The sequence below is a fragment of the Pollachius pollachius genome (assembly GCF_949987615.1).
Source record: "Pollachius pollachius genome assembly, chromosome: 11".
NCBI lineage: Eukaryota > Metazoa > Chordata > Actinopteri > Gadiformes > Gadidae > Pollachius > Pollachius pollachius.
In genome coordinates this window covers 9,595,685-9,612,217 of record NC_136944.1, presented here as the reverse complement: position 1 = coordinate 9,612,217, position 16,533 = coordinate 9,595,685, and the positions used below count along the sequence as shown (strand labels likewise).

Genomic DNA, 16,533 nt, shown 5'->3' with positions numbered 1-16,533 from the left:
ATAGTCCTATGGGTCCTTTTGAACTGTATCTTTCTTCCAAAGCACAAGTCAAGATGAAAACTGTCTTAGATAACAGTAGCCTACATTACAAGATGGATGCAACCTCAGGCTCTTGCAAAACATTATGAAGCATGCTCCCTCCTTATAACCTGTGTGTCTTTGTCACTCTCAGATAAGACCATGCAAGCAATCGATCGGTTTGAACACTTTATTTCTTCGGGTGACGCAGGTTTGTCTGGTAAAAGACAAGAGTTCCAGTGCAGCTCGGAGCAGTCCATATACCTCAGTGATATCTTTCTCTTGCAGACACACACGCCCATACATAGGCATAGAATGTCAAGGACAGTTTTTCGATTTGTAACTGTGCTCTGCTACAAATATACCCATCATACAATATGTACACACATACAAATATATACAGAAACGTGCGCTCAAAGACAATCACACACACGCATACACCTCATTCTCAGTACAAACAGCAAGTCTGGAAGGTAGAGGACATTTAGGCTTTGAACCTGAACGGAGCGAATGAACATCACCACCTTTGATTTGCTTTTACTTAAATCCTAATTTCCTAATGGAAAACCGTGGAAATGCGGTTAACGGTCCGACTGTGTCTTAGCAGATAGTCAAAACAATTCCTTTACACCAGGAAAATACTTCGTACATGTGGTCGTTAAAATTGAGAAGCCGGAACTTCACAAACATTCAAGTGTATTCGTTTCCTATTGAAGCACTTTTTCTCTGCCACATTGTAGGCCAATGACTTGCAGCAAAACATAGTGAACTTATTCAGCAACAACACTCTTGGTCAGCCAGAGACGTCGCCAGTAATCCATGCCAATGTTGGCCTTCTGTCTTATGCAGATGGTGAGCGGTGGAACGGGACATTTCTCATGTCCAATACCATGACCGCAGTAATTTAGAAGCTACTTTTTTTGATAACGGAATTAAACATTTCCATTCCAAAAAAAAATACCACTTGTTTCATCAAAGCATTCCCATAGTCCAGACTTGCAAGGACACTGTTCTTCAGGCTGTAGCGGTCAACTGGGACAAACATTCCTACCATCTCCTTAGACACCTGGCCGACCCCTGGTGTTCAACTGTCGGTGCCCTAGCCTGCTGCCTACCCAGACATCTTGAAGAGTGTTAAGGGGCTGATTGGACCCGGATTGACAAATACCGTTGACACATGAAGGGGATCAAATAAGTTTACAATCTCTGTCTCGGCAGGGATGCAACTCTACTAAAGTGACGCCTCAATCACACTATGTATGGATGCACCCAGCCCTCCCCCCCCCCACACCCACTGTTTCTCCCGAACCCAAAAGTTAATAAATTTCTCTTTTCGGTGAAACAGCAATATTTGGGGAATCCACACCAGAGCATTTTATTGGGGTAGCAGTCGTTCTTCCTGTAAAGAGTTTTTTCCTTTAATGTCAGACCATTAACGCTTCTTATGTCCTTAAGCCTCCCATTCTAGGCTGAAGTCGTAGAGCATCTAGGGCAGGGATCTCAAACTCGCGGCCCGGGGGCCAATTGAGGCCCGCGGGATGAAGTATTGTGGCCCCCTACTTGACATCAAAGTTTAGTGTTAGTGCGGCCCACGTGTTGTTGTCAAACCCACATTTTTACTGAGACGCTTGCCACACTTTTTTATCACTTGTTAGGATGACCAGGTGTCCCGGTTTTGCCGGGACAGTCCCAATTTTGAGTTACGTGTCTCGAGTCCCGAACAAAAGCCAAAGGACGCTAAAATGTCCCGGTTTCCACCAACCACTAAGAAATGTCCCCTGTTGTCAGCGATTACATAGCCAACGTGATCTAATTATAGCCTGATCATTAACTAAGATTGGGTCAGTTGTGCTACATTTTTTTGTGGAATACTTGATGTGGCCCAGCCTGACCCAGACTCTACCTCCAGCGGCCCCCAGGTAAGTTGAGTTTGAGACCCCTGATCTAGAGTGTATTTGCTACCAAACCAATTCTAATTGGCCAATACCATGTTTTGGCTTAGGAGAATACGTTTTGAATAGTATTACAGCAGAAATGACTATTGTCTGTGCCATTTAAGGTTCACGGATAAGTCCACAAGTTTCTTTATAACTTGTGTGTGTATATGTCTGTGTGTGTGTGTGTGTGTGTGTGTGGTTGTGTGTCTGACCACTGTCCCTGGTGCTGCAACCACTATTTTCTACAACCACCGCAGTCCCATGTATTAACCTTTGGTAAATTATCTAGCAACACACAAATGATGAGCTGGCTGTGTGGCGTTACGTCTTCGTACCTACCATTGTGTCTCTGTCAAATACTGCATAGTATTCATTGTGTTCTTTCAATACTTCTCAGCATCTCTAACATGAAAAACCATAAAACATGTAAATAAATTAATTTCTCGGGGAATTGTCTTTTGAAGCGATGTGGAATTCAGACGCGACATGGGGTTTTGTTTCAGCAAGTTAGCACCTTTGCTGAAATCAGTCACTTCCTGGAGTTACGCTGCTCAGCAATGACATCTCAAGAGAGGCGGAGTCTTTACATCCCCTGCCCCTCCCATTGTCCCCGATGGTCAAAAATGGAGCCACAAAGGGGGAGGGTGGTTCATCTGCAACTCCATACACATGAAGAGCCAAGCGAGGTGATTCTGATTGGCTTCAGTCTCACGACTGTATCCATTTCCAGGTGGTTTGTCCTCAGGTCCTCTGGCCGGGTAACAAAATAAAAGCAAAAACAACAAAACTCCTAGACAGAAAAACGAGAGTCACAAGTTTTGCATAAATGACAGATGAATAAATTACAATGCATGTCTACCCACTCTCTACCAATGTAATGTCACATAAGATATATAAATAAGATAACACACTCGGTCCAATCAGGCTCCAGCGCTACGTTTGAGACTCCACCCCCGGCTGAGTGTTCTGTTTGGGCCCCTTCTCCTTCTCCTCGATGGGTGGGTACGTCTCCTCCTCGGGATCATAGTAGTAGAACTTCCTAAGATACATGATCAGAGGCCTGGGGGACAGAACCAGGCACGGGAGAGGGAGGGAAAGAGAGAGAGGAAGAAAGAAAGAAAGCAAAAGAAAGAAAGAGATAAACAATTATCAGAAAACAAGAGCCAGAGACACAGGGAACGTCGAGCAGAGAGAAAAAAAGCAAAGCGACGAATAGTAAAAACACTAATTTGAGCCGTGTTTATTACATCATGTGTGCGTGTGCATACGTACGTGGGCAGGGGCAGCTCTTGGATGTGATCGATGCGAACCAGCTGTCGAATACAGAAGCGGCACAGGTGCTGGAGGGACTTGACGCTGCTGAATCTGGACACCGGATACAGGAGCTGGACGGGAGTAGGGGGCAGACCTACACACACACACACACACACACACACACACACACACACACACACACACACACACACACACACACACACACACACACACACACACACACACACACACTTCAGAAATTGGCAGCCCATATGCGGGCTGGTGTGACCATGGTCTTTCCACTCACTCATATGTACCCCAATGGGTCCGTTATTCATGCTATCTTTATGACTGAAAGATAGCATTTTTGTGTAACTCGAGGGCAGATGTACCCCTGCTAAAACCGGGGTTTACTTAGCCTTTAAATAGCCTGTGTAAATCAACGACAGGGAACTTGCCCTGGGTAGATGGAAACCTTTGTGTGCGTGTGTGAAAATGAGTCAAGTAAGCCCTGGGCTATCCTATCCTGAGGCATTGTGACTGCCCTCTGAGCCCCAGATCCACGAGACTGATCCAAGAGAGAGAAGAGATAAAGAGAAGAGAGACTGACCTGGCACTCTGGAGCGCAGGAAGTAGAGGAACTTCCCATTCTTGGAGTGCATGATGGCTCGCTCTATGAACTCCACCACTGAGTGGCAGCGGTCCTCGAACTTTGGGTGACACCACAGACTGAAGGTACCTATGAGGGAGGACAGACAGACAGACACAGAATAGGAGTAGAGACCGAATGAGAAAAGAGACAGGGAGAGAGAGACATGTCTGTTAACACCTATTCAAATACTGTCAGACTTAGGGATGGAGATCGAAACCTGGTTCTATCAAGGACCCGGTTCCACTTTTTTCAAAACCCAAAAATCATTAACGTTTGGGCTTATCGATACCACTATCGAGTCCCGTCGTTCATTTATTGTGTTTTTTGTCCCGTAGGTCCTGTAACGTAATGTTGTGTCCCTCGAGTCGCCTCACGGCATTTAAATCAAATCAATCCAATCACTGCAGCGTGTCCACCAATGTTTTTGAATGGAATTGTAAGCAAACAGGTATTACAAGTAAAACAAGTGAAGCCTGGCAGTTAACTTTGCTCGCGAGGATGGCTGAACAGGGCGAAAATCATTTATTGTAAAGGGGAGAACACAACCTCAATGGCCAAGCACATTAGCATTGTGCATCAAGTAAAGGCCAAATGCAGTACCTTCGACTGTCTCAGAGTTGAAAAAACTCTGTCTCCTCCTTCTCCTGTCGCACCACAGACGGGCCCGTTTTAACCATCCACTCAAAGTACGAGCGGTAATCGCACACACAGACATTGTCGCTAGTCCCGTCAGTTAAAATAGTAATCCAATTGTGAAATCGGTGTTGTAATCAGCAGCATACAAGCTAGTTATCTTAAAAAGTAAATAAAGTTTCAGATGTGCTGCGTGATGATGTGTTGAGGTTGGCTCAGTAAAACGACTGTTATCATGATGCGTTCAAATGTAACGGTAAATTGAGATTATGATGAGAAACATGAGTAATACTGTATTACTCATGTTTCTGTATTACTAATACAGTTGCATTAGTGCTCTAATCATTTTAGTATATATAATTAAAATTACTGATGTCAATATTTATTAAGAATTACATATTTAATTTAAAACACAATTATTTATTTCCTAAATATTTTCCTCATCACCAAAAACGCGTCGTATTTCCACCAATTAATAGAAAAGTAACGATAGTGGTATCGATAAAGACTCGGATCGTTAAGGAGTATCGAAAATGGTATCAATATCAATAAATATTAATGATCCCCATCCCTAGTCAGACTCCTGGAGCATGTTGTTTAAATAGTTTTGATTCTAGAATGGCAATAATGTGTATCTGATTAAGATCTTGTGTGAGGCCGTGAGCAAGCATTGAGATGCACATCTCACCTCTGTAATGTTCCATGCGTGTGTGGTGGGTGACCCCCTGGGACCTGAAGCTCAGACTGAGGATGTAGCGGGGGTCTGAGCTGTCCCTCACGAGGAACGACCCGTCCGCCTTCCCCTTAAGCTTCATCTCGGCGTCCTCCCAGTTCATGGGGCCCCAGTACCAGCCACACTGGACGTTAACCAACACAAACAGAGAAAACAACCGCACGTCATCATTTACCCCAAAAATCCTGTACACTCTCTGAGCAGTCAGATGAACATCCACCACAGGATGTATCGCCGTGAGTACTATTTTAGGTGTAATTGTTTTGTAAAAGTGCTTCCTTCCTGATTTCCCTCCCGTGATTACATCACCAGGGCAGTTAGTCATGCAACCATCACTTGGACCTCCTACTGGCTAATAAGAGTCCCTCTGGCTAGTGAGACAATAGCTACGCTGATCGTAGCGCATCAGCATTTATAGTTGCCTGTTGCCGCGGCGATATATTCTCATTTAATGAGAGAGGGGGTGCACACAAAATAGCTGGTGAGAGCAGGATAAAGCCAGAGTAAAATATCGTGCAAAAGTAATGATTCAACGATCAGAAAGAATAGAGCGCAACGAAAATGTAGACGCAACATATATTGGTCCCAAAAGCTCAGACAGTAGTCCACATCTTTGGACAGCAACACGGAAATCGCCCTCCAGGCCTTAAGAGCCGGAGGCTGTTTTTAAAATCAGACGTGGGTCAAGTAGCGACCACACTGTTGCTGGGGCACAGTACCGCTACCTTTTCAAGTTCCCGTAGGCTGGTGGCGAAGCTGCTGGCGTCGGGCCGGCTGAGGGGGCACAGGAGGGGCCGGGGGCCCAGCCTGGGGGGGGGATGCTGGCCGTCGGGACGTAGAGGGATGGGTCTGGGCAGGCCGCCAAGGAATGTGTCTGCAAACGGGAGAAACAGGGAAAGGCAAGTTTTCCATGGACCCCCCACTTTTATTTTACAATATCTCTTGAAAGATTAAGGTAAGAGCATACATAGGACAGTGTAGGCATTTTTTGTAATGTTTATTAAGTAAGAGTTTTAAACCTGATTTTAAAGAACAGCGTCGAGGCAGACCTCAGACCTCCCGTTGGCTCCGATAAAACAATCAAAAAATGTCTCCATTTTCTAACTGCCACTGATTTGGTAACTACCGACTTATTTGATCCGACATCAGCCCATCAGCCCATCAGTGGAACGTGGTTCAGCCCTGGGCATGAGCCTAGGGCCGTGGGGGCACTGAAACGGCTTCTAGCACAGTCACCGCCAGACCGCAAACAACTGAAATCCGATTGCAGACATTCAGAGTAGAAGACTAAGGTTGGAAAAGTTGCTTTGCCCTCAGACACAAGCAACATGCTGGTTAAATGCTGTGTGTGTCGAGGAATAAAAAGTCTGAATTAATTACCTTCAGCTAACATAGAATTCGATTTGTTGACTTTAATCCACAATTGAATGTGGGAGCCAATTCCTGTTTTTGCTTTTGCGTTTATTATGAATTAAACATTGGACGCATTGTAAAACATTATAAGTTGTGCTCTGACGTCTTTTTCTTTTTGTTGCAGCTGAATCATAACCTTCTAGGTTTTAGGGAGAGGTTTTAATGGTTTATGGTAACACAAGTGACAGTGAAAACGACATAAGGAATAAAGCTCACTGTCACCCTTTACTGGTAGGATGTGGAACTGTCTGACAAGAGGAACATTTTACATGAAAAAGAAGATCAATCTTGAGACGAAAATGATCGACATGACCTGGAATTATGCAGCAGAAATTTGACCAGAATTTTGGACAAACAAACCAGACTTTACACTAATAATCTAAAATCTGCTGGGGGCAGGGACCTGTAAGTGCATAATTGGCTCACAGCTAGCACAAACTCTTCCAGCACTAGTAAGCCAAAGCAACTTTTCCTACCACTGACTGAGTGTGAGAGTGTGAGTGTGTGAGTGTCTCACCACTGAGGCTGAGGCTGTGCTGGATGGTGCTGATGGACGGAGGGACGGCCAGAGGCCGGGGTGGGAGCGACTGTAGCGAAACCCCCATGTTGCGCTCCAGGAAGGGGCCTCCTGGCTGCTGCTGCTGTGGGGGTCCATTAAAGTCATCTGGACGGACAACAGAAGACACATCATCACTGGTGTACCAATGAACATCTACCCTTACTAAAACATAGTATATTGGTTTGTTTTGGTTTATACACGGGAAATAAGAGTAAATAGTGCGGGCTTCTCACCGGTCTTGAAAAACAAAATAAAACACAAACAGAACGGTCAATAATATAAATCAAAACATACAGCAAACAGTAACACGACAAAGTGAGATAGGTCCATACAGATACAGAAAGTTCGGGGGAGGGAAAAGCAGAAAGAAGGGGAAAAAGTGGAAAGAGGTGTACCCAGCAAACTGAGGCTCCGTCTGGGAGGAGGGGGTGGGGTCGGGGGGTGCAAAGAGTTGAGCCCCCTCCGGGAAATGTCCACATCCACAAGAGACACCGTCTCACCTGGGCATACGGTAAGGCGTGACCAAACACACCCGGAATAGAGGAGAGAGCCATGGGAGGAAAGGAGACAGAGAGTAGAAAAGGACAGGGGGAAAAGACCTGTGTTAGCTGTAGCTTAACACTAGAAGCAACGGCACCACTGAACTACCTCTGACCGCCACGGTCATTTCGAAAGCTTTGACTGTTTTTTGTTATCGTGACACCACGATGCCACTCGATGGTGAATGGTGCTGAACTGCTTAAAAAGACAGTGGTAGACTCTTGACAGCCTTTGACAAATACAAAATCAACTCGAGAACAAGGTCTACCTTCACTTTCCATATGCTTGCATAGGTCAAATTAAAAACATTATTTAAAACTCAAAGTAAGGACGGCCTATACTACTAAATGGCATTCCAGCTAGTTATGAATACATTCTGCAAATTCAATCAGACATTTATGAATTGGGTGTAATGCATGCGCTTGGTTACATATGTGTTATATCTGTACCTATTTTCCGTTTTATTGGACTACTGTTTTCTAGTTTTTTGGTCATGTAACAACTGAATGCATTATATTTACATTTTAACATTTTCAGTTGATGCTTTTCTCCAAAGTGGCTTCACAAGTCGCTTTCACAAGCAAGAATGCCTGCTTGAATAGAAGCCTAAATGTATCGAGTCATTCGCATAGTTAGGCTATAACTTGACACATTATAGCCTCTTTAGCAGTATACCATTGCAATCGAAACAAAAGACTTATACTTCGTGAACTTCCGAACACACAAATGCCTTATGTCTATTGTCACCGGCGGAGGATACAAACAACAGAGAGAGTGAAAATATAACGATCATTCGCCATCCGCTGTTTGACTTATACATTCATTGAATTATTATGGGTGATATATTGATGTCAAAGGTATGATCAAGTCATCTTTCACTACTTTGCTTCAGAAAGGTGGACATGTGTTGATGAGTGGAATGAGCCTCTTTTGTTTCGATCAACCACCCACCCCCAATCCGTAGGAGAATCTTGGAAAAATCTTCACAAAATAATCTGACTGACCGATTTAGAATGAAACAAAACTATAGTTTTCCTTTTGTTGGTCACGTGTCAAATCTTATCAGAAAGCCCACAGGAGAAATTTGCCTTCAGGGCAAAGCACAAGACCTTCTCCCAGGTGGTCAGGGTTTGTGTTTTTCTTTAGACCTAGTACTGAGAGTTTAAGTACTTGGTTAAGTTTAGACAACACAACTAATTGGTTAGGTTTAGGCACTGAAACGACAACACTTTTCAACCACTGATGCCAAACGTACAATTTACCAGGCAAAGGCAAATTAAAATGCATCCCTACACAGTGCACCAAAAAGTATGGATTGAGAACAGTAGGCTACCCAGCTAAAACTGACACAGACCATTCCCTATACTATCATAAATCAAAAGTAGGCTTTGACATTACGGACCACATGGGCTAGCCTGTGAAAAGTGTAACAGTCGCTGGTATCAATGCACATGTAAAAGAATCCTGATTCAACAACCCGTCACGGATCATAAGGCAGCTCGAGCAGCGGAAAAGAAAGTGGTCTGCGCCTTCCTGGGCCCACACCAAACGACAGCAGTTTCATGGGCCAAGATGAAAAGGGAATAAACTTTTGACAACTGCCATTGGGTGTAAGCCACGTGTCTGGGTTATATTCACCACAAAATCATCCCCCTTGCAGGTAAAAAAAAGCGATGCAAATTCATTTAAAACCTTTATCAATAATATTATTATAAACTTTTTATATTTTTTCCTCGTAAAAAAGAGGATAGAGGAATCGTTGCAGTCTCGTATGATTTCCCTTAACTTTTTATTCGATTTATAGAAACATAGGAGGCTTATTTGGCTTATGTCTTCATCAGCATTTCTTGGACCTCCAAAATTAAATAAGAGGCCGAAATCTACTCAGATGAATGCGATGCAAACCTGGTGTGTGATCGATGAGAAAAGCCAGGCGTGTGTCATTGATTTGGATCCAATTTCCCCATCTCCACGGAGACCACACTGTTTTTAACTAATAGTTTAGTGATCAAACTGAAACCGCAAGTATGAAAGAAGTTTGTTTTCAAAGGACTTCTTCGGTCTCAAACCCCCAGCCGAAACAAAATCGACTTCTTTCGAAGCATGCTGAGGCTTTAAGATACAGTGGGTAAGTAAGGCTCAATAAAGAGCTCGAAAATTGATGAATTGAGAAACAGGGAGAGGTTGAGGAGAAAGTTGGAAAAGGAAAAGTTTACAGTTTTTTTGCCATTTAAATTTAAAATAGTTTATTTTAACTTTTGTCTGCAATCTGTACTTCTGTGTCTGGATTGTTGGTTGAATGGTCCATCGAGCCGAATTGCATATCTAGAGACGCTTTGAGACACACACAACTTACCGGTGAAGGGAGGACTAAAGGGCACCGGTGAGAAGGCACTATTGGGCCTGGAGACCTGCAGTCTAGGTTGGGGGGAATGTGATAGAGAGACAATGCCACAGAGAGAGAGGAAGAGAGAGACAGAGACAGAGAGAGAAAAGAACAAGTAAAGGTTGTTTACAAGCAGTACAAATAGCAGTTTCCAACAATAGCCACAACCATCATGCAAAGACACCTAACATCAACTCCCCCTGAAAACTGATGTAACGATGACAAAATCCAGATAATGCCTTTTATTATATATTATATTTTTTATGGGGAGGAGGGTATTATTTAAGGATTAACTCATCATTTTAAAACACACAAAGCTAGCATTAGTTTTGGATCTGGAAACTCGATTGATTGATCAATATCGTAGCTGAGTCTCGAGTGGGTTGAAGTATCCACTTGATACTAGACACAAAGCTCAAACAGCTTGCAGCACAGAAGAGTGGTAGACGCTACACCACACTTTTCATACCTCCACATGCCAGCAAGCTTTCACGTTGTCATTACAAAAGATGAAATCTACATAAAACTGGTGTTATGAAAGCATGGCACCTTAGCCTCACGTCGTTGAAACATCAGGCAGGAGAGCTGCCCAGATTGAATTACTGCCCGTCCCTTTGGAAAAGCAGGTCAGACACAAATACACGGATGACCTGCAGTCCCAAGGTGTCCTTGGGCGACGGCACCAGCATCCGACCGATAAACCAATTTGTCTCCGTCAGGCGGAGCGTTTCACTCGAACCGGAAGGCCAAACTTAAACGGTAATTCACTCATTGGCGATCCCGTTGAGGTCAACGGCGTCACATCACAGCCGAGACCACTGCAAAAAAGATACCAGTGTGACCGCAATTGAAAGTCTTCATTTACCAAGAGACGCTCTTCGAAGAGGCTTCCCTGCAGGACGACGGCACATAGGTGCTCATAAAAACAAATTATTGCTCTGCCACTTGTATCATGGCACGGGCAGTAGACTACACTAGACAAGATGAGTCCACTACCTGAGCACAGAGAAGGGATCAGAACCATCATTTAGTGTTACGAGGGACATCTGTGTTTGTCCTACGATGACGTCTCTCTGAATAGAGTCTCTGTGAAAGGTTCAAACATACAGTCCTGAGGGTTGAATGTTGGATGTGTCTGGGTCCTTCTTTGGTTAGGATGTTGGAGGCTGGTTGGATGAGATGCGTGAGGAAGGCCAATGGCCGTCTTGTCCGCTAAATGAATGTGTCCTAAAGTCCTCTTGCCATGGTAACGGCATCGAGTTTCTTTTTGTTCTCCTGCACTGCACTGATTCTCATTGCCATGACAACGTTAAGAAAGGCTTCATGGCTGGCTTGCCAAGGATTCCCTTTGTGAGGGAATCAATTAACAGAGAATTATTTCTGTAAGTCAAAATTATCAAATTATTCATAACATCAAGCTATCTGTAAATCTAATGTTCTGTGAAAATAACTAAATCATACACGAATGTCGTATTACTGTGTTATAGGCTGTCCAAACATTTTCAACCCACCAGCTAAAAGAACAACCATTCAGGGCTAGTTTGGTAAATGCCAGCCAGGAAAAATCTCTACAAAACAGGTTTCCTGATCTGTGTATGATTGGACAGTGTGCGAGCAACTTAGAATTTATTTTTTTTGCATTCGTTCTTTTAAAATTATTGTCAGTTAACAGAATTTCCTCTTAATCTGCTGCTTTAAGTGCACATCCTTTTTTCCTCCCATCATTTTCAAAATGTAACCGATGACTATAAGCTAACCCTCCAACACAACCGAGGACAAGAGTCAGCTTTGCAGCGCTGTTAAAATGACGCCTGACGACACATGCTCCACAACGGAGGGCTTCATTCCAACGATCAATAGTCCAATACAGCAAAGATAATCAATAAATGGGTAACATTCCCAGTATACAGAATGTGTGGCAGCATCTGTTAGCGTCAACAAGAGCCGGGTTTAGGAAAGGGGCCGGGCTTTTAAATAGCCCTTCCTCTCCGCTGCCTCAGCCTCCTCGGAGACCGCCCTGCACACACCGCTGCAGGATGAACTTGGAATTTCAGGGGCCGGCGCTGTGCTCTTCTTTTAGGGGCCCCCGGAATCCCACTGCCGCGTTTACCAAGTGTACCAGCCCAGGTTGAGGACCTCTTTGACCCAGAGCCACGGAGGCTACTCACACCACTTGGTTTCAAGTTGCCTTGCCTGTGCCCACCTGCGTATGTACAAGATCAATTAAATTTAAAATCTGCCGTCGGTTCATTTTTGATCAACCAGGGGATCTCTTTCCTGATTAGATCAGTAGATCTTGCCTGAAAAGAATATTGACCTGAAAATGTTCGGGAACTTGCTAAAAATGTGTTTGAGTCTATAGGTTTCTCCTGCTGAAAATGACACATGGCGTAATCAAAGTATAAAACATAAGAGGCTGTTTATACTATAGTTCTTCTTTAGAATGGTGACCAAACTGGCCTGCTTACTCCCTCCGCCCTCTTACCTGGAGCCGTCTTGTTCAGTGTTGCTGGAGCTCGACCCCCACACATCAAGCAGGCTCCCGCCCGACGAGGTGGATGACGCCAGGGAGGGCCTCTTGTCCAGAAGTCCCCCCGAACCCCCGCTGGAACTCTTGGTTCGGAATAGCTTGCTGAGACGCACCTTTAAGGACCCCCCCTTCCTTGACTTCCGGTGAGTCTTCTCTCCCTCTGCCCCTCGCCTCCCGACCTCCCCTTCCAGGACGACCAGCGGCGAGGCCGAACGACCCGCTCCCCCAGACGCGATGCCCAGCTTTGGGGTGGTGGCCCGGCTCTGGGGCTGGGAGCGAGATTGGTGCTGATGCTGGGGCCGCTGGCCGTGGTTAGTGATAGAGGAGTGCAGGGCATTCGGCAAGACATGAAGCCCAGCAAGAGCCGCTGCAGCCTCCGGAGCCTGCGGCAGGATCGGTGTGTACTGGGAGGGCGTGGAGATGCCGGTGGCTGTCGGACGGTGGTCTGTGAGGTGGGTGGCAGAGGGAGGTAACGACACTGCTGCACCCGGTCCAGCCAGCGACTGGCGGCAGCTCTGATCGGTACACACCCCCGCCTCCTCGGCAAGTCGGTGGACCTGCTGCATCAAACCACTGAGCGTCCCGCTGGAGAACACAGAGCCGGTTCCCTCCCCACCGGCTGTTCCTTCATCTGTTCCGCCAACACCCCTCTCCCCCTCTCCCCCCTGGTCACCCAGCCTCCCCACCTCCTCAGACCCCAGACCCTCGAGGACCAAGAGAGCATCGCTGGTCTCGCTGGGGTCCTCGCCAGGGCCCATGCCCCCGGTAGCTGAGGTCAACACGCCGTGACATGAGCACCGAGGGAGGGGCAGCACCAGGTCCTCTCGTCGATCCCCCCCCTCCCTCGCCTCCCTCAGCTCTGCATGGTGCCCAAGCTGGCCGAGGTGTCGTGCCAAGGCCAGGACAGGATCATCCCCACCAACAGTGCAGTTCTTCATGGGGTCCAAAAGACTCAAGTGTAGGCTCTGGTTCAACAAGCATGGGGGCCACTTAGAGAGGCGGTCAGTCAGTAGCAGGCGATGTCGATGGCACAAAACGGAACCTGTGTCAGATTCTAGTGCCTGGAGCCCCTGCTGTGGGGCCTGGGAGCTTTCCGAAGGTACCTTGGATAGTTTTAGAGCTGGGTGCCACTGGAGGTGGTGTTGCTGCTGCGTGCAGTCTTCTGCAGAGGAGATGCAGTGTGTGTTTTCTCTCCCGCTCATCGGTGGTAAGGATAATACACACTGGCTGTTTGTTGTTGTGCTACCTGGTACACAGACACTTCCAGATTCAGGTCGTCTCTGTTTTTCCGCGTCCCCGCCACCAGGAATCGAGTTGTGGAGAAACCCAGGGGGAGGCTGTTCTAGCCCGCATTCTAGGATCCCGTCACTCGCCCGGAGCAAGTTCTGAAAAACCATCAGCTTCGCTCGCGAGCCGTGGGACCCAGCGCCGTGTGCGTGGGATACAGGGTAGTCCACGAAATGCTGGGCAGCCACGGAGAAGTCCCCGATGCCTGGTGGAGGAGAAGTTAGCGGCTCCTCGGACCCTGGTGTTGTTTGACCCAAACCCATCCCGCTGTCCATCTCGCCTTTACCAGGCAGCGGTGAACTGTAATGCGGCGAGTCTGAGCCGAGGCCTGTCGACGGGCTATTACGGTCCAGATCAAACCCGCTGTTGATATTGTTGCCGTGATGACCCAACACGGCTTTGACAGGACCGAACCCCCCGCCTCCAGACATCAAATCATCGGGCTCGTCCAAACGGTCATACTCGGCCGCCGACACCAGGCGCATCAAGACGAAATCCGGAGACATATCTTGTTGCGCGTTATTCATTATTCTCACTTTAGTGGTTCCGTATAGCTAGCTAGGCTAAAACGGTCTCCGTCCTTACATAACATTGATATAAATAAACAGCTAAGTAGCTAGCTTGCTGCAAACACACCATTCTCCTAGCTAACATTCGCTAGTGACACTAGCGTACGGTAGTGTACCGTGAGACAGCCATTTAAAGTTCCCGATCCGTCCACAGTGACAATCTGGTACTCAGCGTTGCAGGAAACGCACAACCCAACGTCAGGAGAAAACGGACATTCATGTGAAAAAAAACCCACCGCTGATGTGTCGCTGGCTAGCGTTAGCCTCCTACTGATGCATCCTCTTCTTATAGACAACATAGATGGAATGGATGGCGCGCGCTAGGCGGCAGCGCAACGGTTACATCAATCATCGTTGTTGTTTTTTTATGCTGATTGATAATAAGCCAGGTTCGTGTGCACACTCAATGTTACCTCTGACACCTAGGTCCATCTCGCAGACAGAAACCCCACCCGCTGCGCTGTCTCACTTCCGTTTACCACCAGCCAGATCTCTCTCTCTCTCTCTCTCTCTCTCTCTCTCTCTCTCTCTCTCTCTCTCTCTCTCTCTCTCTCTCTCTCTCTCTCTCTCTCTCTCTCTCTCTCTCTCTCTCTCTCTCTCTCTCTCTCTCTCTCTCTCTCTCTCTCTCTCTCTCTCTCTCTCTCTCTCTCTCTCTCTCTCTCTCTCTCTCTCTCTCTCTCTCTCTCTCTCTCTCTCTCTCTCTCTCTCTCTCTCTCTCTCTCTCTCTCTCTCACACACACACACACACACACACTACAACCTAATTTGTCTCTTGACCTCATTGGTAGCTAATTTACCTTTTGGCAGCTGCTTCAGCACTCATTTTTCTTTACTCAATCAACATATTCCTATATTCCAATATTATAAATTTCCCGGTGAGTGTAAGCGCATCTCTCTAGTGTTGGTAGTTTGGTTGTGAATCAGTAGGCGGTCACTTTATATATGAAGGACGTCTATGAGCCCTTTTAAAAAAGCTTAATGAATCATCAAAAATATTTTGCTTACGTCAGCAATCTCATGTGACTACATATCAGGGGAACTAATGAAAAAAATAGATGCTCTTATAATACGAGTGTGCCCTGTTCCCAGCAGGCCAAGTGTATATGATCAGTGTTTCATGCTTTAGAATGAAACCGAAGAGGACATGATCTAGGTCTCTAAATGTCTAAGAAAGGAGGGGGTCACATTGAGAAGTCTGACAGAACTGACCGTTCATTTGCAGCACTTTCAAGTTGTCCCTTAACGTGTTATTGCCCTTGACTCTTTGAGGAGCTGTCTGGGCTCGAGGCACCTGTTGTTCAGGGGATGAGAGCTTTGATTGACGTCCGTCTATTTACGGACAGATTATTTTCATAAAAATAGTTGATAAATACGTTCATTATGTAAAATAACATTTCAATTTCTCCTCATGCGAAATATTGCCCATAGGTATTTCAAAGTCATGACACATTTGGAATTGAGATTGTTTTATAAATCACATTAGCTAAAAGCATTATATAATTACCCGTGTCATTTTCCATGATTACTAAGATCTTATGAATGCTCATAGGACTTGAATAGTTTTGTGATCATCTTTCTTCCTGAATCGCGGCGTAAAGGGACTTATCCTGGAATTGGACTAAAGAAGCAGCGTAACAGTTGGGTCAGCACTTCGGTCCCTTCTCCTGGCCTGATCAGGTGCACCAGCTTGCTGTAGGCCTAGTTTATGAATACCACACCCATCCATCTCTCTGGAAACGCCAAGATAGTCTTATCAAATGAACAATGTTTATGTTAAGATCCGATTACTTTTTTTCGGATCAAAGACTCCTCCAATCCAATAAAACAACTACCACATGCCCAATAATGGGCCTGGATAATGGATTCTATCCAAGACCTATCCCAGCAGATTCTAACAGACTACTACCCCATGCAGTCTATACCCCATTGATTAGCCAAATGCAAGAAGGAACAACAGCGTTCAGTACAATATAGACTTTTATTAGTTCACTAATGTTCAATATGAAATTAAAAAGCAGATTG

At 45.8% G+C, this 16,533-nt stretch overlaps 1 protein-coding gene across 1 annotated transcript; it reads right to left on the bottom strand.

Annotated features, from left to right (window-relative positions):
• Positions 1 to 1,344: 1,344 nt before the first annotated feature.
• On the bottom strand, positions 1,345 to 14,955 carry LOC307083118 (uncharacterized protein). Its single transcript, XM_079746927.1, has 9 exons — positions 12,611 to 14,955; positions 10,096 to 10,157; positions 7,158 to 7,304; positions 5,953 to 6,101; positions 5,183 to 5,351; positions 3,820 to 3,948; positions 3,228 to 3,363; positions 2,867 to 3,015; positions 1,345 to 2,745 (listed from the first exon to the last, which is right to left on the bottom strand). Exons 1-8 carry the CDS (start codon positions 14,467 to 14,469, stop codon positions 2,889 to 2,891), a joined length of 2,778 nt encoding a protein of 925 aa, XP_079603053.1. The 5' UTR covers positions 14,470 to 14,955; the 3' UTR covers positions 1,345 to 2,745; positions 2,867 to 2,888.
• Positions 14,956 to 16,533: the final 1,578 nt, after the last annotated feature.